This window comes from Anser anser (genome assembly GCF_964211835.1).
Source record: "Anser anser genome assembly, chromosome: 6".
In the NCBI taxonomy this organism is placed as follows: domain Eukaryota; kingdom Metazoa; phylum Chordata; class Aves; order Anseriformes; family Anatidae; genus Anser; species Anser anser.
In genome coordinates this window covers 20,551,026-20,576,931 of record NC_139726.1, presented here as the reverse complement: position 1 = coordinate 20,576,931, position 25,906 = coordinate 20,551,026, and the positions used below count along the sequence as shown (strand labels likewise).

General features: G+C 39.0%; 2 protein-coding genes across 6 annotated transcripts in view; both read left to right on the top strand.

Annotated features, from left to right (window-relative positions):
* Nucleotides 1-13,758, top strand: part of LRP2 (LDL receptor related protein 2) — a 119,641-nt gene extending 105,883 nt beyond the window's left edge. Inside the window, 10 exon segments of the mRNA XM_083842447.1 lie at nt 1,251-1,430; nt 2,158-2,277; nt 3,400-3,490; nt 4,054-4,121; nt 4,280-4,400; nt 6,512-6,641; nt 8,918-9,037; nt 9,132-9,239; nt 11,088-11,159; nt 12,256-13,758. Of these exon segments, the coding sequence (XP_083698573.1) occupies nt 1,251-1,430; nt 2,158-2,277; nt 3,400-3,490; nt 4,054-4,121; nt 4,280-4,400; nt 6,512-6,641; nt 8,918-9,037; nt 9,132-9,239; nt 11,088-11,159; nt 12,256-12,417 (1,172 nt within the window). The 3' untranslated portion in view covers nt 12,418-13,758.
* Nucleotides 13,759-14,266: 508 nt separating this feature from the next.
* Nucleotides 14,267-25,906, top strand: part of ABCB11 (ATP binding cassette subfamily B member 11) — a 68,406-nt gene continuing 56,766 nt past the window's right edge. For all 5 annotated transcript variants that reach the window (XM_083842358.1, XM_083842357.1, XM_083842355.1 and 2 more), the window contains exons 1-2: nt 14,267-16,823; nt 17,101-19,786. The gene's annotated coding sequence lies outside the window, so the exon portion shown is untranslated. The remainder of the gene's footprint in view (nt 16,824-17,100; nt 19,787-25,906) is intronic.

Below are 25,906 nucleotides of genomic sequence, written 5' to 3'. Positions count from 1 at the left end.
GGGACCTTGTGGAAAATTGGATTCTTGCTTTCTTATGTATATTATTAAGTGGTCTGCAGGAACAGCAGCATTAAGTGGTCAGCCATATGATAATATATATCTACAGCTATAAATGTCATAAAATCACAGAATCACAGAATCGTCTAGGTTGGAAGAGACCCCCAAGATCATCTAGTCCAACCTCTGTCCTAACACTAACAAGTCCTACACTAAACCATATCACTAAGGGCTACATCTAAACGTCTTTTAAAGACCTCCAGGGATGGCGACTCAACCACCTCCCTGGGCAGTCCATTCCAATGCCTAACAACCCTTTCAGTAAAGAAGTTCTTCCTAACATCCAACCTAAAACTCCCCTGGCGCAACTTTAGCCCATTCCCCCTCGTCCTGTCACCAGGCACGTGGGAGAACAGACCAACCCCCACCTCTCTACAGCCTCCTTTAAGGTACCTATAGAGAGCGATGAGGTCTCCCCTGAGCCTCCTCTTCTCGAGGCTAAACAACCCCAGCTCCCTCAGCCGCCCCTCGTAAGACTTGTTCTCCAGACCCCTCACCAGCTTCGTTGCCCTTCTCTGGACTCTCTCGAGCACCTCCATGTCCTTCTTGTAGCGAGGGGCCCAAAACTGAACACAGTACTCGAGGTGCGGCCTCACCAGAGCCGAGTACAGGGGGACAATCACCTCCCTAGACCTGCTGGCCACACTGCTTCTTATGCAAGCCAGGATGCTGTTGGCCTTCTTGGCCACCTGAGCACACTGCTGGCTCATATTCAGCTGCCTATCAACCAGTACTCCCAGGTCCTTCTCCGCCAGGCAGTTTTCCAACCACTCATCTCCCAGCCTGTAGCGCTGCTTGGGGTTGTTACGCCCCAGGTGCAGGACCCGGCACTTGGCCTTGTTGAACTTCATGCAGTTGACCTCAGCCCATCGGTCCAGCCTATCCAGATCCTCCTGCAGAGCCTTCCTGCCCTCGAGCAGATCGACACACGCACCTAACTTGGTGTCATCTGCAAACTTACTGAGGGTGCACTCGATCCCCTCATCCAGGTCATCGATAAAGATATTAAAGAGGACCGGCCCCAGCACTGAGCCCTGGGGGACTCCACTAGTAACCAGCCTCCAACTGGATTTGGCTCCAAATGAAAGATTAGATGAAAGATTAGATGATATATTTAGCTAAAGAAGAATAGCTGTTGTATTGCTCCTGCTAGAGATGTGCTTGCTGACAGTCCCTTGTTTGGTTCCTTTGAGAAGTAGGCAGTCCATACAGCCTTGATGTCTTTGAAGGCCATTTATATTGGATAGCTAAAGAACGAGGAGAAGTCTGGAAGAAAGATAAATTTGGAAGTGGAGAAAAAGTGAAAGTGTTGACCGTAAATCCGTGGCTTACTCAAGTGCGCATCTATCACCAGCATAGATACAACCAGTCGGGTAGGTAATCAGCATCCTGGATGAGCCATTCATTGCTAAGAGATTGAAGTTGGTACCAATGTTTTCAAAGAGCTTAGTATTCTAATAATGTGTTTATCAGCACATGATAATATGTATTTCTGAAAATTTGAGAAGAAAAAAAAAGAGGGGTATGTCTAGCAAATATTTTCTACGTACACAAAATGAAATCAGCAATGGAATATCACACTGCTCTTCAGAGTCTTTTAGTAACGGATCATGGCCACGTTCTTTCCCTTCTTACCCTCCATCTTGGAACTGTCATAGAGGTGGCAGTCACAATATGAGTTTATCCTGGTATATACAAAGTGTTTTTATTTATTTTTGCAGCCCCTGTGGGGGACATTTCAACTATGACATGCATGCAGTAATCACAAGAGGGATGTCCAGAGGATCATACAGCATACGCCCCCTTTTCAAACATGTTTTAGCTTTCAGAATCAGAAAGCTCCCCATTGCTTACAGATGTTCTGTTTCTTTGCTTCCTGGTGCTCCTCTGGCTTTCAACAGCCATGGTCTCTCACTTAGGAAGAATGCAGACAAAAGGCTTTGATGGAAATGTGGTGTTTGGACATCACTTGTTTTAAAAAATTGATCTAGACTTTAGAATTTTGGTGTTTGATATGGAATCCCCCTGCCATATCTCAGGAATATTCTGAATTGCTTCTTCAGCTGCCTTTATCACACTTTTTTCTTTTTTTTTCCCCAGTGCCTAATCCTTGTAAAGATGTCTGCAGCCATCTCTGCTTGCTAAGACCAATGGGATACACCTGTGCTTGTCCTCAAGGGACTCGGTTTGTAGAAGGTAGCAGCACAGAGTGTGATGCAGGTAAAATAATTTGTGAAACTTGAAATGAAAACAAAGGAAGTTTTCCTTTCAGAATGCAAGTACTTTACTGAATCAGGCATATGGAGGGATGACCTGGCTGATAAAGCAGATGCTTTTAAGTCAGGTCATCTGGCTTTTATTCTCATTATATAGTTATCATATACTGGATAACCTTTTAAGCACTAGAAGTTAGTGCTTGGTTGTTGCATTGCAGCAGAGCCCTCACAGAGTATCCAGGAGCACAAAGAATATAGAATTGCTCAGCCTTTCCTGAGAAGAAAGTACACCACTGCAAGATTTCTATTTCTTTAGCGCTCTCAGATTACAATGATGTGGATGGTATCCAGTATGTCCTTGTCCTTGCAACATTTCTCTAATAAATTATATCTTACAGCATTATGTCAGGCATCTTGTATATGGCTAATCTTCTCTGAATTCTTCTTGTATTAAAAGATAACATTTCATATTTTTTTTACACAGCCTTACCTCTGTCTGACTTACATTTTCTTAATAACTGGTGATGCTGTTTCCTATTGCCATAAGGTGTGAGCTGCAGAGGGAGGAGCTAGTAACCTGGTGTAATAGTAATGGAAGTGTACAATACACTTTTAAATAAGGATCAGTAACACTGTTGATGGAATTTTCTATTTGCTGTTTATTGCTGTGAACTTATTTCCATCCACTGTTTTTCTGCATAAATAAATGCATCACAGGTTCTTAGTCCTCTCTGTATAACTCTTCCATCTGCTTGGATCAAAGAGTTTGGGCGAAGGAGGTGAAGTATTGCTGCTTTCTGAATAGACACCTTTGAAGGGGAGTGGTGGGCTGCATTGCACAAGCAAAATAATGTGATGGCACATATAACTGAGTTACTTCTGCCTACTTTTACTGAATAAGCCATTATTTTCTGAGAAGAGGTTTTACTTCAATTAAAATAAGTTGATTTGGCAAAAAAATAAAAATAATAGCAGCAAATATGTGCAAAAAAAGCAAAGCTAATAATGAACGTAGTCTGTAAGTTTGTATACATAAGGCCTGTGGAAATAAATAACATCTTCTGTGATATAATTTATTTGGCTGAAGATGTCATAATAACCTATACATGGCTTTCAATTTTTGCAGCTATTGAATCCCCTCCCACAATGCCACCAGCATGCAGGTGCATGTACGGAGGAACATGCTATATAGATGAAAGTGGTCTTCCGAAATGCAAGTAAGTCAGTATGTTGTTAGGGTAGTCCTGCATCAGATTGTGCTGATTTAGTCACACAGAACAATTCAAGGCTTTGAAATGTGTTGGAAATGCTTCAGAAGATGATGTACTTTGGCAGCAGTATGTTGGTAATAACAACAGAAAAACACATAGAAGCATAAAAATATCAGCAAATAGTGATGCATCTGTTGGGAAAATGTAATGCAAAAAATGTAAAAAAAAAAAAAAATCAATGCATCTATTTGGGGAGAAAAAATCAGGGCAAATCTGTATGAAGAGTAATACACAGTAAATGTAACTTGGAACAGCCACTAGGTGCCACCAATGCGCCACTGAAATCAAATCTTTTGCCTTCAGTGACTAGCGTTTTCTGACTCAGCACTTATTTCCATTTTTAATTCTAAACGGATAGTAGACATTATCTTTACAGTCAGTGAAACATATCATTACTAAGCACAGAGTTAAAATTTATGGCATGTGGATAAATATTACAGAATATAATAATAACACTGAGATCCTAGACTTAAAAGTCAGTCATTCAGCTGTCCTACTTATATTCACAGGTGTTCTTATGGCTACACTGGGAATTATTGTGAAATAGGATTGTCAAAGGGAGTGCCTCCTGGAACAAGTAAGCTTCAAGTATATATTACGCTTGATATTTTGAGCTAAGGATGTGTAATAACTCACTATGATACCTTTGGAAGGCCAAGCTTTTAATTCTCTGGGATCTTTTTTACAGTCAACTATGTTTGCTTGAATGTTTGCTTATTCTTCTGTCTTTGATAGCAGCAGTAGCAGTGCTGTTGACAGTCATACTAATCATTATAATTGGAGTGTTAGCGGTTGGAGGCTTTTTCAACTACAGACGAACAGGCTCTGTTTTACCAGCGCTTCCCAAACTACCAAGGTATGTTTCAAAGGCTACATAGCTGGAATGGCTGAACACTGAAAATATGTTTGTGCCTAAGTATTTCTAAAAAATTCACATTGTTTGTCTTATGCCAATTCTGTTGGAATATGGGAAGTACAGTGTTGCAGCAATTTGATTGGATTTTTGATTCCAAGCAGTAACATAGCGGCTGTTGTCAAACTCTTCCACATTCCAAATTAGCTTTTAAATAATGAGAACTAGAGAAAATTGTTTACCTAATCTGGAACTGGATGTTCAGTTCAGAAGGATACAAAAGACTATAGTTACATATGTTTTATTTTGTTTTAAAATTGTGTAAGAAAGACAGGTCTGGCAAAGAGATCTTTTTAACATTGGGGGCTGAGCTCTTCTGCAGTGCTGTATTCACCTGTTTAAAAATACATGGAGCAACTGTAGCGAACCTTTGTTCCTGTGTCTGAGCAATCTGGGCTTTTTGTAGGTTCCTGCACTCCTAACAGTCATAGCATACAGTGAAAACCGTCTTTGTGAAATATAATTTAAAAATATTTGATGTTTTAAATCAAAGGAAGATGAAGTAAAATGACTTGTAATGGTTTCAAATAATTTGTTTGGAAAAAGATGTTACAATGTCATGCTTAAAATTTTTATTTATCTTTAAGCCAGTTATGTGTTTTTAAAGTCATAAAGCTACATCTTCAAAGTCTTTGCACTGATTTCACAGCAGTAACTCTTAAATCAATGTGATTAAATTATTGTAATCAGTCATATAGATGTAGTTATAACTGGTTCCTCACTCAATGACTACACTGAATAAATTAAATTTATGAATTGATGTGGTAAAATTTGGGCAAAATTGTCATGCAAATAAACCCTACAGAACAAAGAGTTCATAAGAGATTTTTAAGCTTCTCACTGAAATTCCCTGCTTTCTGCTTTGCCAAAAGGAAATTTTCTGCATCATCAGACAGTGAACAAGTAGAAATTATAATGCACTGGCTCAAAATTTACTGTTCAACTGTACTTCTTATATAAGTGAGGCCATGTGAAATGGAGAGTTCATTTTTTTCTCTGTGAGGCTTGATTCAGTTTTTGTTTCTCCCATAAATATGCTGTAGTGCTGCCATTGTTAAGTCCCTCTTCAATCTGTTAACTCGTCCATTTACTGCAGAGTTACCTCAGGCTTGGTTGTTACCTTAACATGGGACTTCTCTATATATGAGAATCCTAGACTGAAGTTTTTAAAAATTGAATCAGCTGGTGCCTAGGGGAACCATCTGGTAAAGTATACACACACAGCACCAGCTGTAGACAAGAGTTTTAGCACAAGCCACCTCCAGTGAGGACACACAAATGGAAACACTATTTCAATTGTGCTGTCTTCATTCAATTTAGGCAAATTGGGCAAAAGGAATTCAAAGGTTAACTGCAGTGGACGTGTTAGTTGCATAGTTTTGGGAAGTTCCATGCTCAGAGTTCTGGTAGGAGGTCTGCTGTTTAGCTACTCACTACTACCTTTGGCTGCTCCTATTATTTTGAACCTGACAGTGTTCCTGTTCTCGTGTTTGTATTTCTCATGCAAACCTAATGTGTAGATGTGGTCACTGTAAATCTCTATGCAGATTGAACATTTGCATATATGAAAACAGTGTCATTTAGGTATCTTCATGATTTGCATGCATAAACATCTTTAGTATATGTGTTGTCAGAATTATATCCACACATTTGTACAAGCCATTGTAGCTTCATTTTTTATCAGTTTCAATGAATTTGAACTTCTGAGTGAATTTATACATTTGTCTGTAAATCAACATTGAAGTAAGAGTAGTCAAAATGTAGTTAAATTTTGGGGAACTGTAATTTCTTGAGCCTATTTCATGTCTGCATGGGCACATAAAAAGATATTTGTGATCATTCTGAATGGGAAAACAGGTGAGAAGAACTGCTGAACTAATGCTGGAATATAACTGCTGGTGCCGTCGTTAGCTTGCTTATAGCCAGCAATAATTCCAAGTGATATCTGTGATTTAGAAGGACAACTATAAGAAGTTGTTTTTACAAGCTTCCTTTCTGTATAATATGTTCTTTTTTTTTTCCTTTTTTTTCCTCTTTTTTTTTTTTTTTTTCAGTTTAAGTAGTCTTGTAAAATCTACTGAAAATGACAATGGGGTAACTTTCCGATCTGGAGCAGATGTGAGCATGGACATAGGAGTCTCTGGTTTTGGAGGAGAATCTGCTATAGACAGAGCAATGCAGATGGTAAGGTTTAATTTGGAAATACCTTTTTTTTTTTTTTCCAATTGTGTTCTTCTAATGTCATTTTCTGCTGATAGAGGCAAGTCTTTTATGTAAAAAACATAGTGAGATGATAAATGTGTTCTAGAAAAAGAAATGAACATTAATAGATAATTTCCTGAAATAGATTTTTTTACATTGAAAGCAAGAACAAATGCAGACTGTTCTTAAAAAGATAATGCGACTACCTTTCTCAAGATTTTTATGGTAGAAATTAAATCTATTGCCTGCTTTACTATTTCAGCATATTGTGCGAATATACAGGGAATTAAGTAGGCAATTAAAAATAGTGCAACAAGGAGTTTCTCGAGGGTCTTTGCATTCTGCAGAACAGGTTGAAATATGCAGTTTTCAAATTCAGATCGTATGTGTTGGAAAATTCAGAGGTAAAATTCAGGCCTAACCACAGGATGTACTACTTAGCACAGCAAATTACCAACTTGAACAGTTTCTTATTTTAGCAAGTTAAAGCAAATCAGGTTTAATAATTTGGGGGACATTATCAAGTGTAACTCTGTTTCATCCATGTTTTGTTATACACATCTGAGAAATAGTACGTCTTTGTGTTTCCTATGCTGTATAGTTTTTCTGTGGGAAAAACTATTCCCCATTTTGCCACAGTAAGTACAATGCTTAAAAGATTTTTACTTCTACAAATCAAATCTCAAGTATGTTTGAATAATAAGTGCTTGCTTGCAAAGTATTCACTGGAAACTCCCTCAACTTTTAAAGATAAATTTCAAACTTAATTGACAGTAAATTAACATGAAATGAAACAACGAGCGAAGACAAGCTCATAATATGTGTACATGACCTTTCTCTAGACAAAGAAGCACATTAATTGTTAAAACTAAGCAGCTGTTGTAATGAAACAACCACGTGAACATTTGAGTAAATACAGGGAAAACAGCTTTAGGCTTGAATTACTACCTGAAGTCTTCTTCATGCATGGAAAAACTTTATGGTACTTTCCATTCTTCTGGCCTAATATTAACATATAGTGATGCATTTTTTTACATTGCTAGTAACATTCAGATCTGAATACCAGTTAATTCTACTTAAATGTTATTATTCCACCCTATATATTCAGATTAAAACCAAAAAGTTGTGTAGTTTTCTGGGAAAGAATTCAAAGGGTTTGGTTTATAGCAGCAGAGAACTGCTATATGTTCCTCCTAAAATTTTAATATCACATATGCATAAGTGGATGTTGGAGGGATATTTTTCAGTGTTGCTGTTCTTAGCGAAGCTAGGCTAATATGAGGGAACCAACAGGAGGGTAACTACACAGTAAAGAGGTATACTTAGGTAGTACAAGTGAGGCAGTCATTTGTAGAAGTGAGGCAGGTTTAAAGAACTTGCTGATGTACTATTCCTGCATTAGTCCCCACTATTCCTGTGATGGGTCTGTGACAAGGGGCAGGGTAAGTGAGCCTGGGTAGGATTTTGTACTTGTTTGCATTACCATTCTACCTGATAATGCTTGACTGGCTTGCCCTGGGTGGCTGCGCCTATGTGGCACTAAATGTTTTCTTACAAAATACTCATGTCAGCACATTTGCCCACCTGCTGTGAGCACTGTAGCTGAGCTCTGTGTTTGACGCTGTGCGTATGAAGTAGGTGCTATCCACGCAATGTTCATACATGGCAAAATATTAATTTATAAGAGATTTGATAAAGAAAAATGTGAAACATTTTATTTCTGATATAAGTCTTGTGTTCTAACTAAGCGGATACATTTCTCCTTTGCCTCAAAAAATATAGCAATCTCTCTGCTGGGACAAAATGAATGAATCCAATTCTCATATACTTCAGATAATGCTTGTTAATTTGTGTGTCAGTTTGAAGCCTCTAAAATTAAATGCTTATTTTGGAATTATGCTTCTTTTGATATTTTCTCCGTGTTGAAGGTGTGATTTATGGGAGTCGTCTTTACTCATCAGCTATTCAACTGTTTTTATTTATTTATTTATTTATTTTTTTCTGTCCAACTAGGGAACAGAGTAGTACTGGATCATTCAATGGTCCATGCTGCTAAGCCAGAAAGTAAAATGGTGGATAGTAACCTAACATTATGCTTTTAATATATGCTAGATTTTGTCTAACCCTTTGTGAAAGTAAACATGGATTTTTGACAGAAATGAAGAATTGGACTAATTAGTTGTTCGTGGGAATACGGATGTGTTTATTGTGCCAGAGTTACTGTTTCTTGTTGTTGTTGATTTGTTTTATCTTCCTAGAATGAAAACTTTGCAGTAGAGTCAGGGAAACAGCCAATCACATTTGAAAATCCAATGTATACAACCAGAGATAGTGGAGCCAGTGGGACCAGTGCAGTTACAGTTGTTCGACCAACACATGTAAGAGAAACTTAGGCTTGCCTTTCACCCTTCATTTTCCTTTTGACCTCCTTTTCTTGTTTGAGGAAAGTTGATTTTTCTTCTTCTCCTACAGGTAACAGGAGTTGGTAGTAAGGAAAATGAAAATTTTGAAAATCCTGTGTATGCCTCTGTAATATCTGCTAGTCAAAAGGAACCTCCTCAGAGTATGGATGCACCTCAGGTAGTATATACGCGTGGTCTAGGGCAGCCTTGTCTGTTTTGTGCTCTAAATCAGAGGAACTGAATTGTTAGGGAAGCTGCATAATAGTTTCTGTTCTGTTCAAATAATCCTATGGAGCTGGCACATGATCTGCATCAAGTCCAACTAACCAGGCTATATTTCCAAGATTTCATGAGCTGGTCAGGAACTAAAAGGAAAGGAATGCAAGCACAGAAGGACCCAGGCCATGCAGTTAAGAATCTGTTGAGATTAAGACCTTCTTTCTGCTTGGCACACCAAGATATTTTGAAGATGATAGATTTGAATGGAGGATTTCCTTTCACTGTCTGTTGTGCTCCGTTTTGAGGGCAGATGCTAGTTTGAAAATTATATTGTAAGGGCTGTAAATTGGCGTTGCTCCACAGGAGAAATGATTGTAACTAAGATTTTACTTTGTACTTTCAACAAGAATTTGTAAAACCCTTATGAATTACACCTTGATAGAAGCAGCAGAGTATATTTTTTCTATAAAATGTGAAAATTAAAAAACAATAAAAAGTGCATATTTGCTTAAAACAGTGAAAACAGTTCTTTTTGGTACTGAAAACTGAAATAAGACATTTGGTCGCAATGTACTGTCAATGTTTTTTCGCATTTATTTGTAACTTTATATTTTAAATTAATAGTAAGGGTATTTAGAGCATTTATTTTTTATATTCTTTTAGGATATTTTAACAGTCATGATTAAAGTATTACCTCATCTAGATTATTCATGATTCATGGAAGATACATATTTATGTCTTAGAATCAATCTGTGCTGATGGTGGCTTGTTTGCAGGACTATCTTCACACCTTGTGCACTTAAAAGTACCTGTGATGAGCTTTGAAATGACAGCTCCTTCAACCTTCAATTGCAGTTTCATGTCCTTCAGTAATTTCTTTCAAGTCAGTTTTTCTCCTCTTTGACCTATTTTTCTGGAATGATAGGCTCTCCTGAATTAATTTAGTCACTTTTGATCTAGTGCTGTGAATACTAATACAGGTAAAGTAACAATAGCTGATTATCCAGCAGAGAAAAAAGTTGAGCCTCATGCGTAGTCCATCTTTTGATGTCTGTTGGATTGCAGTGGATGCATTATGTAACCATTTTGTTTTCCTTCCTACTTCCTGTCATATTTAAAATGTACATTCTTTGGGAAGATGCCTTGTAAGAAAAAAAAACACAACTCATTTCATTTGAGGTCTCAATGCTCTTTCAAATAGATAATCAATAGTAAAGGATAATGTAGACTAAATGAGAGGTCACTTGAATGACATAGCGCAGTATTTAAAGAGGTATCCTAGAACACTAAAGCATAGTATGACTTAAAGTTTACTATATAAATATAATTTATATAATTTGATAATAAAAAATGAATTTATTTTTCGTTTGCTAGAAACATCTGTTGAATAATGTAGTGAGGCTGGTTGACTAGTGAGAAAGTAGAAGCTGTCTATATTATTGTGGTATAAATGAATATTTTAAATATTAGTTGTGGCCTCTCATACTTTTTGTGATGAGTCTCTGAAGCGGTTGAAATAAATGAGATTCATACTTATATCTGCAGAAAAAGGGTTCTAGACCATGGACCTTTTCTCTTGCACATACGTTTTATCATACTAAAGATTGCTACAACTCAAAGAAACTTGAGCAGGCCTTGAAATATTTAAAGGAGTGCAATTAATTAAAATTACATGTCCATATGAGAACATCCAGCTGAAATCACCAAGTTAGCAGACAAGGAAGGTGAAATCTGTCAACTGTGCTGTCATTTTGCTGAGAAACTGAGAGAAAAAATGTATAAAGCTCTAATAATTTTTATGTTTCAGGAATCAAAGTGGAGTTTCTTCAAGAGAAAAATGAAACAAAACACTAATTTTGAAAACCCAATATATGCAGAGGTATTCCTTAATATTGTATAATGCTATTTTTCAGCTAATGTACTGCAGGACTTCATTCTTGCTTTTAGAGGATAAAGGATATGGGTAGATTCTGTTGCTAAGTGAAGCAGAATAGACATTCCAGCCCAGGTCAAGATGGTACTGAAGTGGTTTTGAGAGAAAAAAATATCAAGTCTTGTGCAAAATGAGGTTCTCAGCGGGCAGCACAGCTGCATTGCCCACCTCTCGGCCTTCCCAGCCCAAGCACGGTGACCACCTCCTGCTCCAGGATCTCTCATGCTGGTTTCCACTTGTGGGTGCATTGTAGTACAGCTCAGAGTCCCAGCACAAGTAAAAGACTGTTGTACTACTGGGGATAAAGTGTCTAGTGCCCTCTCAGTCCTGGATTCAGCATAGCACAAAAATTGAATGGCTCTGCATGCTGCAACCCTGCTTCCATAACAGCCCAATTTTTTCCATCCATGCAGTCAAAGGAGCCAGTTCTTTTAAGATGTTATGCCAGCTAGTGCTATGTGTGCTGGAGGAATTCTCCCATGGCTGGGTATGAAGACTTTAAGTTCTACCGACTTGATCCAGTAATTTCAGTCTTTTTCATCTTACAGTTAAAAATTTACAGAAGGCCTAAATGACTTAAGAACCTCAGTCGCACAGTCATGTGACTAAAACTTAGCTGCATCTTATGGAAAATTTGGGTTTCTAATGATGCCCAAACAAGATGAGAGAGTTCAGGAAGCCAGAGGATTTACTTCCCCAAAGCTAAGAAGTTTGTAAATAATGATTTACAAACAGTAGTACTGCTAGCGTTGTCTACACTCAGGTATGTGCATATAGACAAATCGAGTTACTCCTGACATTAACCATTAAAACAGAAGTGGCAGTGTGCAGAGTAAGTTTGGAGTAGCTTATCTCCTCAGCTGTACCTTCTGAGGTGGAATTAGCATTTGACTTTTTTTTTTACAGGTGGTGACTTGCAGAAATAACATATACTGTGACACTTCAGCTAAATATTTGAATAGTTAGTTGACATTTCTGAAAGTTAAGGCTGGATATTTTGTACATTAGAATGTAAACTTTGATTTTATGATTATTGTTTCAGATGGAAAAGGAACGGCAACAGGACACAGAACATGTCCCTCCTCCCTCTCCTTCACTGCCTCCCAAGATTACTCTGAAGAGAGACCAGCCATTAGCTTATACAGCAACAGAGGATACATTTAAAGACACAGCCAATCTTGTTAAAGAGGACTCTGTTGTGTAAGTAGGTAACTGTTTTAGGGAAAATGAGACACATCCATTTGCACATATATTTTTTTATAAACAGAAGAGTAAGGTTCACATTCAAATGCTTTATAAAAACACATGCATCTTTTAGTCAGTGGCTGGAGATGTATGTTGAAACTATGCCTTGTTTTTTGACAAAATTGCCAATTGCTATTTTTATGAACAATTATCATGATGTACTATATGTATATCTTTGCACTGAAGCTGTCTGAAAGTAATGTTATAAATATATTGTACATTTGTAAATTTTTCAAAGATTATCTTGATTGTTGATGTTCCTAGTAGAAATCTGTATGAAATTGGTTGCATTTTTAGGGATAAATTCATTATATAAAGGTTTAAACTAAAAATACAAAGTGAATATAGGAGCATTACTGATCTACGGGACCTTTTGAATATATAATGGCACCTTTTAAAACTTCTACTGGTGCTCTGGGCATGTTTACCGCCTGTTTAATTTACTACTGATGTAGAAATGGGTGTCTCTGTTTATCTAAACAAAAGATGGAAAAGTCAATGCAGCATCATTATGCTGAGTAATTACCTGTGCAAAATGTTGTTCCTACAGTATTTTAACTGCCTGGGATAAAACAATTTCCTCTCAATCCATAAGACATACTTTTCCTCTAGGTTCCCATTAAAACCATTCCATTAATAGTGTTCTTAAAAAGATTTGATATATTTAGATTTTAGTGTCATGAGTATGTAATTTAATGAGATTCTCTCCTGATCATCAGTGGAATAGCATTGTTCTTAGCTGGAGTCTCTGGAAGTCATTTGTACTATTAAATGAAGTAGCTAGATTTCTATAACAGCTTATTTCCAAACAGCAAAATACAAAAGATACTGCTTCATTTAAGAAATGATTCATTTTTTTTAATGTGAAAGTTTAATTTTATTGACTATTTATTTCCTGAGGTGGACATTAATAGAAAGGGAAACAATTTCTACTAATGCAGTCTTTGTAGTTATCTGCTTATTTCCATAACCTTCTATCAGTATATGCTGTATGTCTTACCAGTTTTTCTATTAACTAGGCAAGGTAGTTTCCACAGCATGAACTATTTGAGGAAATTTTGAGTACCACAGCAGGAACACGTTATTTGGCATTCCTGGCTAGCTACTCATATAATTTGAAGATTCCTAAATTACAATCATTGAGACTTCTGCTATTTGATTGCTTTATGTCCGAGTTCTCAAAATATATACTATTTCTAATTAGAATGCTTCTAATTATTTTGTAATGTACTTTGATTAGAAAAGACAACTGGAAAATTATGCTGCTGAATAAATTTAATAAATGTATTATTTTATCATATCCCTATTCCATACTTTTTTGTCAATGCTCTATGTACTTTTGTTAGTCCGGGGACTATAGACAGAGCTTTTTTTTTTCCCTGTAAGAATTTTAACTTCTCAGATGTGGAAGAAAATCATTCTTGGGAAACTCTAAAGGTAGGTAGGATGTAAATTTGATCCTTTAATATACTTTATAGCAATTGATTCCTAAACTTTAACTGGGCCTCTTCCACTCAGAAGTGTACCACAATGTATTCATCTGAGTATGTAAATTTTTGTTGTTGTTTTTCAACAGAAACTTTAGATTCTAGCCCTCGCTTAATTTATTTTTCCCTTATGGCTAATCCCTGGCTGAATTCCTGAATTTTGGACTCATTCTGTTGTTTGAAAGAAGGCCAATTTTTAGAGTTTTCAGCGCATCTGTAATTGGCCCCTATAGGGCTGATAAATTATAATGCTTAATTTTTTTTCAATGTACATTTCTCTACAGCTGTCAGGCCAGGCAGAGAGAACTATAACTGCAGATATTTGTCATGCCAAGAGGTAAAATATTTTTTTTCTTGAAGTCATTTGCTAGAGAATAGAACCTCAATGAAATACTTAAACAGTACTAAACTGTTTTTATATTCTGACCCTTTCTTGCATGTGCTAACACACATGCAGGTGCCCTGCCCCCCAGTACACACACTCAGAGTGATGAAACTGCTTTTCTTACATTTGGTGTTCTGACCTGCACATGGTATTTTTGTAAGCTTAATTGAATTGCACATTAATGATTAATCACTAACGCAGATCTTTAGCAAATAAAACCTTTACCCCTTCAATTTTCAAATGTCCAGGAACACCACCATGTCAGCCTCTGGCCAGGAGTTTAACAGGTAGAAATAGTGTACAAGAGGCACAGTAACTTCAACTGCTGTTTTACCGTTCTGAACACACTCTTTGTACAGTCAAACTAATTGGCTGTAGCATACACTAATGACCTGTTTCATCTAATTGGTGAAATAATTATCCTTTTAACTTACAAAGCACATTGAGGATGAAAGAAACGTAAATGTATATTTATTTTAATATTTCCCCCATAAACTATACTAATACTAGGAATAAGTATTAAAAATACAAGTAGTAAAATATAAGTATTGCTCTGTTTGGATAAAATAGTTTGTGTTTCTATCTCTGAACAGTTGAACAGTCAGGTGCTTAGATGTGGTCAAATTCTGCAACTGTAATTTTTGGAATATGTTGCAATAGCTGGGCTTTGTTACTATTTGATTTGATTTCTTGTATTCAGAAGCTTGTGAAGTTTAGCAACTATTGAATATGACCATGACCAAATGCCATAAAATAGATGATTGTCTGAGTAAATAATGTTCTGTAAGGTACAAGTATAAGATGTATGTTCTGAAAGGCCAGTGGACCAGTGTTTTATTTCAAATTCACTAGAAACCTGTATGTTGATGAAGTCTACTTGAAAAGCAGATTTTTTTTTTTTAATAAGAAAAAGCACATCAAATGTTTTGTTGGGTGAGTAGTACTAACCAGCTTTGTAGCTGAATATTATATGAATGTATATACTTCAGATGTATCACTTCTGAGCACAAAAAAGTAAATTTACAAGTCTATCTCCAAACTCAGGAATTTCTGGGAAGTAGGGAAAAGAAGTGTTCTCTGAAGGGAATTTAAGCAGCTTAGTAACTGATAAAGAGGAGGACAACTAGTTTTAACAGGATTAAGTTATTTCTATAAATTTGATGCTAGTTCAATGCTAAATGTTGATTAGAACTCCAGGGACTAAACTCCCACTAGCTGTTCGAGTTGGAAACATCATAGAGAGTAGCATGTCAGATAAACAGCATTGGGCATAGGAGACAAACAGCCAAAAGAACTTTGCATCCCATCCAGCTTCATATCATGTCCTGGGGTACTTTGCAATCAGGGCATGTTCCATGCATTTTATGACCTCAGAAATATCAGAGTTGCACAGTCTTTTCACTGATGATCTTTGAGCTTTTCTATCTGCAAAGAAGAAAATAAACCTGGAAGTATTTATTCAGCGTTCTCTGTGAGAGGATTCTTTACATTTATAGGTTTGGCAACAGCTTCTGTAGATGGATAATGAAGGTTGCTTTAAACTACTGGCTTAAATACTCAGAGAGGTACAGCTACGGCAGAGCAGAGACCAGCAAGTGCTACAAAATACCCAAGAACCAGGTAAACAGAAACCTCTGTGGTCCCTGTTGTGAGCCAGATCTTTCCTACTGTAAGTGCAGCTGAAATTTTTAGCTCTCAGTAAGTCATAAACTTAATGTACAATCATACCAATTAACTCCCCCTGCCCTCTGACATTCTGCCTCTAAGTACCTCAGAACTAAGGAAGGTAGTGGGTCATCTCACTGGTCTCCTAGCGAAACTAACAGAACAGGCCTCATCTACCACACACATATTCCAGAACAATGAGTTCCTAACAGAAATTTCTGAAATCCAGCAAATGTTCACCGCAGTACAAAGTGGTTGAGGTCAGAAGAGACATCCAGAGGTCATAAAACCAAAACCCAAAACCCTTCTTGAGTCGGGCCACCCAGAGCAGGTTGCCCAGGATTATGTCCAGGTGGCTTTTGTAGTCTGCAAGGAGGAGACTACACAACCTCTCTGCGCAACCCCTCCCAGTGCTCTGTCATCGAACAGAAAACCTGTTTTCTGATGTTCAGTTGGAACCTCCTGTGTTCCAGTTTGTCCTGTCTTGTCCTGTCACTGGGCACCATGGAAAACAGCCAGGCTTCATCCTCTTTGCACTTTCCCTTCAGGTATGTATAGACATTAATGATACACCCCTGAGCCTTCATACAGCCCTTTTTGTACTTACATTCAGAAAAGTATTTTTCTCTATAGGTGTCCCTAATATCAGGAGTCAACCTGTTCCAAAGTCTTGAGAGGTCTCTACATGATAATCTGAATTAACTACTCCTGAGTTAAAGAAACTGTACTCAACAATGCTTACTTTCACTCCAAAATGCTGAGTCTGTATCCTAGAAGAAGAAAAAAATACAATAACCATCCCTGAATAATGGCATAACCGTTAAACATGTAAGTTGAAAGTCTGTCACATAAATTAATATTTGAGACTTTGGTTCTTGTCTTCAAATGTCAGAGCAATTTTATGAGATGTTTAAATTAGCTTCATAATGCACTACCTATCACTGTAAAAGCACAGGAGGTAATTAACTATGAGAAATAGCAGTGTTAAGTAGATATACAACTTTTCTGTGTGATCTCTTTTGGACTGTTGCAAAGGATGCAACAGCCACCTCCCTCTGAACATTGTATTATCAAACTAAAGCTTTGTCTATTTCTTCTATTTCAGCTTCCAGCAGAAGCAGATTATTAAAGTGCTTGGGAAAAAGTAAAGGTGAGCAAAATTTTCAGTTGGGTTTGAACTTTATTCTGCATTTTATGGTGAAATGGCTATGGTTAAATGGTTAAGTGTTAGCGCAGTAAGGTCAGTACGCTTCTGGTAGTCTGGTTCCCTCTGTGTAGTATGAATTACAGTGTGACTCCGTCAGAACAAAAATGGCCTCTCTGTCCTGTCAGACAACTTCAGAGACCCAGGCAGCTGGGTTCTAAAGCATGGCAAAGGAATGGACCATGTGTACGTTAGCCTTTAGTTTATATTCTGTTAGGTTAGGGCATATGTTTTCTTTATATAAGCATTCCTAATTGTTTGCAAACAGCTTTCTTAGACCCTGTGAAGACTTGGCCTGTTGAGCTATGCCTCAGCCATCCCAAGGCAGTACAACACGTTTCAGTGAAGGCTGCTCAGCGTAATTTTCAGAAGTACATTTGATAATCTGATTGCTAGAAATGATGTGTAAGGGAATTATGAACTGATTATAAAACTTTGTTAAATGGGAGGAAAGAGTACTCTATTACTGAAACCATGTGAAGATCTAAGGCTTTCTGGTCACCGCTGTTTAGTAAAAATGCTAGTATTATATGTAATGGTACTGAGGTTCTTGAACCAACAGTAGGGGTAAGGGAACTGAATTGCCAGCTCTGCACAAATGCATTTATCAGTGCATGTGTGGTGAGACAACAGCTAATTTTCCCTAATTGCTGCATGAGCATATTTCATGAATTAATAGACTTGTAGTAATGTAGTAATGTTGTGATAAGACAGTAGCAGGCCAAGTGCAAAGTAACTGTTTATGTTTACATCAGACTTGGAATGAACTCCCCAGGAAGAGAGCTGCAAAATGAAGCCAGAGTGACTGGGTTATCTTTGGGTTAGTTTCAGAACTGATTTGACAGGGACAATCCATGCACAGAAGTGGAGGGAGTATAGAAAGCCATCACTGCGCTTTGAGAGCATAAAAAGACAACTCAGGGCCTTCAGGGTAGGACCAGCAGAAAAGGATTGACATTGAAGACTGCAGTGTCTGAGAATCAGACCCCTGCTGTGAAATCAAATGTCTTCTCCAAGGCACCTAGGCTTGCCAGATGGGATACCTGTGGTGTCCCTGTGGTTTGATTGTGGAGTTGAAGAGCTTGAAAAAGGGTCTTGCATACCTCAGCAGCTTGGAAGAGCTCAGAGATCTGAGAGTATGTATCAGAACCACAACACCAGGCTGCTAATAATTATTACCATGATTGTATGCTACTAAATTTATTTTAAAAAACGAATTCAAACAGGCTCCAGTGAGAGATATGTGCATGTACACTTCTGTAATCCTTAGGCAGAAAATGCAACATGTCTAAGGTCCTCGTGCATCATGTATGTATATCTGGTAATTTAGCATATACCAGGCAGCCTATAAACACTAAGTACAGCTTGCCCAGGAAACTCGGAGTGTCTGACCAGGCTATCTGGTTGATTTACTTTTGTATATGCAGTGGATTCATGTGATTGATAGCTGCATGCTAGAGATTTGTCCAGGTTAGGCACAGTGTGGTTTCTTGTTGGCTCTGTTCATAGCACTGGAGATTGAAATCCCAAACAAGTGCCCAACACCCTCTTCTTTTACTTTCCCTCTTTAGACAAGATTTCTAGAGAGAAAATAGAAGTGGCAAACATATAGTCACCCTTCCTCAGCACGTTTGGAATCCATTCTTGGATTCATGCATATAATTCTAAGTACTCACTGTAAGATGTCAGAGAAAGCTTCCATGCCCCATTTGGACAGGCTGTAGCCACCTCCTACAAATGCCATGAGGCCTTTGGCATTCATTAGATTGACTACTGTTCCCTTATTTTTTTTCAAAAGTGGTAGAAGCTTGAACATGGTTTCAATCAATCCCAGTAGATTAATGTTCAGCACTGAGTGGAAGTCACCAATTCTCAGCCAGTCAGTGGATGCCATAGGTGTTCTTCTTCAGCATTGCTCACCAAGCCAACAAGCCCTACGAGGATTCCAAAATCATTTATTTTCTGTATGTGGTGATATCTTACCTTAGGGTTTCATATGTAGTATTGGGAGCCAAACACATGCTCTGCAAAAACTTCAGTGAGATGAATACAGCTGTCTGGGGCCTGATTGTAAATGTCTAAATCTACTCTGTACACTTGGCAAAATTTCCAATGATCTTAGGCAATGACTCTAAAAGAATATGGGTAAAATATTAAAGGAAGATGTTTTCAGTTGGAGATATGGGCCACTGTACTGGGTCTATTATCCACTGAAGTATGTGGGCTCCTAATGTGCACTTCTTGTGAAAACTGAAGAGTGTAGCTAAAAGTGGAAAGGCTGATTTTCCTGGTTGGGGTCTAAAGGTCTAAGCTAAACATGCAGAATTAGTCAATGCTTCTAAAAATATTAGCTTAACCCTGTGTATTGATAATGTTGCTTTACTACCTTATAAATTACTTGAGGAGCTTTAGATAAATAGTGACGCTTCTGAGAGGACAGCCTGTGCCTGGAAGGAGAGGCTGAAGGTTCAGAGCTCAGTCTCCGTAGAGGGTGTCAGAAGGAGGTGACAAAGTTAGCAGTGCTTACCCTGACCGGGAATGTGTCGCTGGAAGCAGGGACCTGCGGAGGATCAGCAACGTTGAGGAGGTAAGCTCAAATTACTATTTTGATCATTTGATCTTGCCTTCATTTGTTGCATTCAAGGATGGTCTGGAACTTTGCATGATGAGGGGAGAGAGTCGTATTGGTTGAAGATACTGTTTTTTGCTGTTTCAGCTACTTAATTAATGAGCTTATTGAATATTTGATACAACTGCATGGCACAGCTGGTAGTTGCAGTGCCTTGACCCCCTTTAGCTGTCCTTAACAATATCCGGTCTGAGCTGTCGGCACTAAGAAAAAAACGTGTGTATTGTGACAATCGAATATATTTACCATGCAGATCTTTTATCACCATGTGCCAAAACCAGAACTTAGGCCATGCCTTTTAACTCCACTCATGGGTATCCAGAGACAAGCTCTTCCTTTGTTCTAGACAAGTGCTCAGAGATGCATGACAGCAGTATGAAGACCTACCTGTGTAACAACTCTAAGAAAACTGGCTGAAATGGCAAGCATTTAGATGTTACAGGTAGTGCAGTTGCTATTGTGTGCATTACAAAAATCAGACTAATTCAGCTATGCAAAAACACTATTTGGCTTGCTACAGGAGTGGTGAAAGAGCCCTGTGCCAGCTGTTTTTAATTGGGTGAGCTAGTTTTATTGCCAAGAAAGTTCATTCTAGTACAAGGTAGCACCCTCCCCCTGACAAGATTCTTCAACTGCACCAACAAGAGTCTGAAAAACACACCAGGGAATGATCTAGTTTGAATAGCTAGATTTTTAGGCAACCTGTTGGCAAAAGTGTGGGTAAGCCCAGAAACGTTGCTGAAGAGAATCTTTTTGAACTGAGAAGTGGCAGAACTGAAGAGTGAATGTGTTTTATCAGTAAGAGGACAAACTCTGCGGGTAACAGAGAGGCTCCAGAACTCTTAGGTAGACCAGGTTAGGTTATACTGCATTATTTTTCTGGGAACTGACCTTGCCACGTACCCTTGCCAGCAGTCTCCTCTATCACAAATACCACAGCTCTGGTGAATGCTGCTGGAGTCAGCCCAGTCCATGTTCACTGTCTTTAGGGAGAGTGAGGAGCAGGACCATAGCTCTTGGCCTCTCTTTCTGTGACACATGCAGCAGTGACACAAAATTCCCTTTTGTCAAGCCATTTTGCCAGTGCACTTCCAAGTCTGGTGTCACGGCCTGTTCTGAAGACACACTTTCCACTCAGGTTTCTCACTCTGTACTGTCTCTGATGAGCCAGTAAATGACAAGAGAAAGTACAGAAGCCAAAATTGCTATGTGCAGTGAGTCTGAAAGTGAGAGCTATTAGCAAATAAGTTAGTGATCTGGAAATGCAATGAAGTAAACATGCTTGGCCAATCCACCAACTTCCTTAGACCGAGTTCCCGTAAGGGGCTTTGTTTCTGGTTGCAGCCCTTCCAGCTCACTGTAAGTTAGAGGAGAGCAGGCGTTAGGAGCTTTGGCGCAATGTAATTGTAATCCATGAATAATACATGCCTTGACAAAACCTTCTCCTGACCTCCTTTTCAACAGTTTTCTACTGTTTGCAAGTTTTACTTGCCAATCTTCCTAGTCAGCTTCATCCTCTCAGGATATTTCAGTTGGAAAGGAATGACTGCATCAGTTCTCAGAGTAGTGTCTGGTGGTGGCTCTTTTTTTGTGAACTCTGGCAATTATTTGTGCTAATACTGGAAAGAGAGGAATTCTTTCGGGAAGAAGGACAATTCTCTTTGACTGTCTGTATGATGCCACCCAGTCTGCTTTTCTAATCTGTAGCATGGAAGCAGACTGAGCCCGAGAATGACCAGAAAAGCCGAAGCTGTAATGGTGGGTCTGCAGACTAATTTGTTCTGTGATTTGTGTTGTGTGACGGTGACCCATTTGCTCTCTGCTCCTTAGACAAAAGAGACATTGGGACAGTCTCTGAGCCTTCTGTCTCCTTCCTCATTCCCTGTCTAGTGCTGGTACAGAGTGAAGTAGAATATATTACATGGGAACTGTTTTTGCATAAATAAATGGGGAAGTGCATGGAGATGCTGCCCTCAAAAAAGCACTGAGAGAACACAAGGTTTCCTGACTCAGGTGAGGAAGATACTGTTTGCTTATTACAAAGAGTTCTGATAAGTGTAGAATACAGTTCTTGCCATTGGAAAATCTTCATGATTGATTATTGTCTTTCTATTTGTACTTTTGCTTTGTGCAAGAATTTAACTAAATTCATTAGAACCCATATGTATGGGAAGGCTGGTCAGTGTCTTCCAGACATTCTGCCAAAGAGAAACTTTTGTACAGGTGCTGAGCAGTCACTTAGGCTGTAGTTGCCTACATACATGTACAGGTGCAGACACGATTGTATTCAAAGAATGAACTGATATAGTAAAACAAAGGAAATTATGATTATTTTTAAATCCTGCAAATACTCTAACAGGAAGGGGTGTTTTTTTACGTTTTTCTGTAACTCACAGATGTCTGAAGTTAAGCATTCGTTTGGTTGATTTTTGTGTGACATCCTTCCTACCTTAAAACATGAATGGTAAAGGAAACTCACTGTATTAGGTCTGGTTGCTAGAGTCCTTCTAGTGTTCTTGATCCTACTGAGTTAGTGAAGTGATCTGGGTTTATTTTGATTTTAAATTCCACCATCATCTAATCAAGTAGGAGTGGACAGAGTCTCAGAACCTGATAGTGAATGAATGTTGGACTCATTAAATAATGACATCAGACACAGCTGATACATGACCAGTGACAATATTCATTGCCACTTAATAATGTTATTTGACATAGTTGGATGCCTCTGTAGCTGTGGATATGGACCTCTGAGCTACTGGTTAACTCTCTCTGATATGAAAATGTTAAGCAAATATATGCAGATAAGAGTTTGCTTCTCCTTCCACTGCAGTCTGCAGGAAGGTTCCATTAAAGTTTTTGGGTGTTAGACTGGTCTCTGGGCTGCACCAGTTGTTTTAGCAGCCTGTCTCCCTGTTGTGTCAAGGCTAACAGAACTGGCCCTCTAGTTCTGGTACCTCAGCTGGATACTTGGCTTTTTTGCTGCAAATGTCCCTGTAAAATCTGACAAGGATTACAGTGCTCCTGAATGTGTGCACTTTGGAATCATTGTTGTAATGTTTCACTCGGTGACATTTATTTTGTGAGAGGACTTACAGAGTGTGCTCTGACAAAGCACCTTTAAAACACTACAGAAAAGTTGGTTCAGCTTGCAGCAGGGGCTCTGTGAAGTCTGGCCAGGCTGCACACTCGACTCCTCTAAGAGGAACACCTGGGACTGCTCTGGTTAGCACCAGTGCCTGAGTTTCACTAGCAATAACTGGCACAAAAGATCTGTAATGCCTGGGGCTGAGAGGGCAGTGCTGTGTGTGGAGCCTCCGCTGCTCATCCCTCCCCATCAGCCCTGGGCTGTGTCTATAGCCTGCAGTCCCAAAGCCACCAGTTCTCCACAGGCATCCAGTGCTCCCTATCCAACAGCATGTGAACATTTGGTGCTGAGCACCGTGGAGGGCTTTTCTCTACTGGAGCCTTTTGCCAGTATTTATTCTGCTAGATGACGTCTAATCTGCTGAAAGGAGACTGGGTCAGAATCAGAAACAGTTTCAGTTAAAATTTTCCTCCAAGAAAATTGGCTAGTTCTGTGAATGTGCAATGTTGCAAGAAAATAGTTCTTGTCTGATAATTCTGCAACACTAAAAAGCCTCTTCTCTGTCAGGGGCATATCAATTTTGAAATAGCTGCCTGTAGTGGCAAAGAGTGTGTTTCCAGGGAAAATGTCAGCTTGGTATTTCAAGTTTTGATATATTTCCAGAAATATTGAATTCTGATTACTAGTGTAGCCAGTAAATAGCTAAAGGCAAATTCTACTTCCCATTAAAATGCTGATATTTGCCTAGCAAATTGAGAACTCCTGGGACGGAGCTTGGCTTCTTGCGCACACACAAGTGCCATTATAAAAGCAATTGATTTTAAGGAAAAGCAGCGTGACTACACTGAGAGCCCTTTTAGATCCTTAGATGACTGCAAAATGCAGCATCCCTCTGCTTCCCTGCAGTATAGGAAGCTGAAGCATGTAGACCCTGCTGAAGGGGCACATTACTGTTTTACTCCCACAGCAGGTGTGCTTGGGCAGTTGTGCCAGAGAACCACAGGCCAGGTGAGGTTCGGGGTCTGGATACACCTTGGATTTCTTTATCCACCACTGTGCTTACAGTGCAAAACCTGCAGAAGTCAGCGTTCTGCTATGGCGTAGCGTGGCCTACCAGGCGTGCTGAGGAAGAGCTGGCAAAGGGAAGTGTATGGCCTCTGTTCTTCAGAAGCAGCACTCATGTAACCCTTGGGGGAAGGTTTAGGTTGGTCAGGCAGTGCTCCGACAGATCGCCCAGCAGCTCTCCAGATACTGCAAAGTACAAACTTTAATAATCAGCTACCCTGCCAGTGCTACAAAACCTCTAGTTTTCACTTAACAAACTGAACAAGTACACAGGCAGAAACACGTCACGTCTCCCACTCTTATGTGAGCTATTCCTGCACGTGCAGGGCTTTGCACATATGTTTCATAGGAAAGAGGTGCTTTTTTGCTGGCTGTGTAAAGAGGACAGTGTGAGAGTTCAGTTCAGTGATCAGCAAGTGACTTAAGATCTGCCTTAATCTGTCATCGTAAAAGGAATACATATCCAAACTCTCCTCCTCAGTATTTTGCATGGAGGTGAAGTCAGTCCGGTGAAATGAGGGCTGATTTCTCAGCATGACTCTATCTTTCCTTGTACTGCTTGCAGTTCAGATTTTTTTTTACCACATCATTGGTAAAAAACACAGGGCAAATAAAGCCCTGTAAACTCTTAGGTGACTGAACCAGTCATTCAAAATAGAGGAGTCGAGAAAGATTCCAGATGTTCTGAAGAACATTACTGAGTCAGCATTTTATTCAGCACCTGTAGGTGCTTAGATAAGCAACAATTGATTAAAATCCTTCCTAGAAAGGAAGAGACCACATGTTCTCTCTCATCCGTGCACTCAAAAACAAATGCTTAATTTGTTCTCTTAGCCACTCTGCAAATGCATATAATGGGTACTGCTCACTGTAACATTAGACATGAGTTCTGTTCTTGCACTGGTGCTCACATTCTGGGGAGACATCTGCAAGCTCACTGTGTACCTCCAGGTGCTCACAAGTTGACTTCACCAGTTATTTCCCATGTCAGAACATAGAAATTGCGTGAGACAAACTCATAAGCTTGTGCACCAACACGTGCGTGGTGGTAGTTATCAGAAAAATCCCTCTGTAAATTCTGTGTGATGGTTTTATGTTGGCTGACAAACACAGTCCTTCTCCTTGCTGTTGATAATTAATGACTTGTGCTGTGATGCTTCTATCTCAGGGACTCGCTTACTATTAATCCTCCATGATAAGCTCCATCCCTGACTATCCTACCTTTGTTGTATAAGCTTTGCTGGCTATATGTAGTCATCTGTAAAGCCTGGGGGACTGTCCAGACGCACTAGAGAGAATTAACCTACTCAGTTGGGAAGGACTGACCTGTGCATTGTGTTGAAACCAGCAGGAATCTTCCCATTGATTTAACTGGGATAGGTTCAGACCTCCTTCTTTACCCCTGCACGTGAGTGAATTGTTCTTGGCAGGACTTGGTCTTTTGGGGACAAAGATTGAGGAAGATATATCCTTGTGTTTGTCAGCTCTGAGGGACAAAATTATTTGCTCTAGTCCAGGGGCAGCTTTATGTTACTTTAAACAAATCAACTGCCTGAGTAACTAAGCAATATTTTTCAAATTAAATTTGAATTCTACCAACTGTGCAAGTAAAAGCTCTACAATTTGCATGAAAAAAAGACTCTTAACATATGACTGCTTGGTAGTTTGTTGGCTACCTGGCCCAGAGTCTGCTGGGCACTTGTGATTCAGCTGCTCTTGTCTGAAAGTGCAAGCATAGCTCCTTTCCCCCAATTTTCACTCCTCCCCATTAGCGCTGCATGGCCTTCACTCTCAGATGCTGCAGAAAGAGAGGAGGCTTGTGCAGAGACCCTTCTCAGTGGTAGAATGAATGAATAAGCTTTTGGTGAAAATTGATCTGAAACTAACTGAATAAGAAGAAAATTAAAACTGGGGAATCCAAGCGAGGT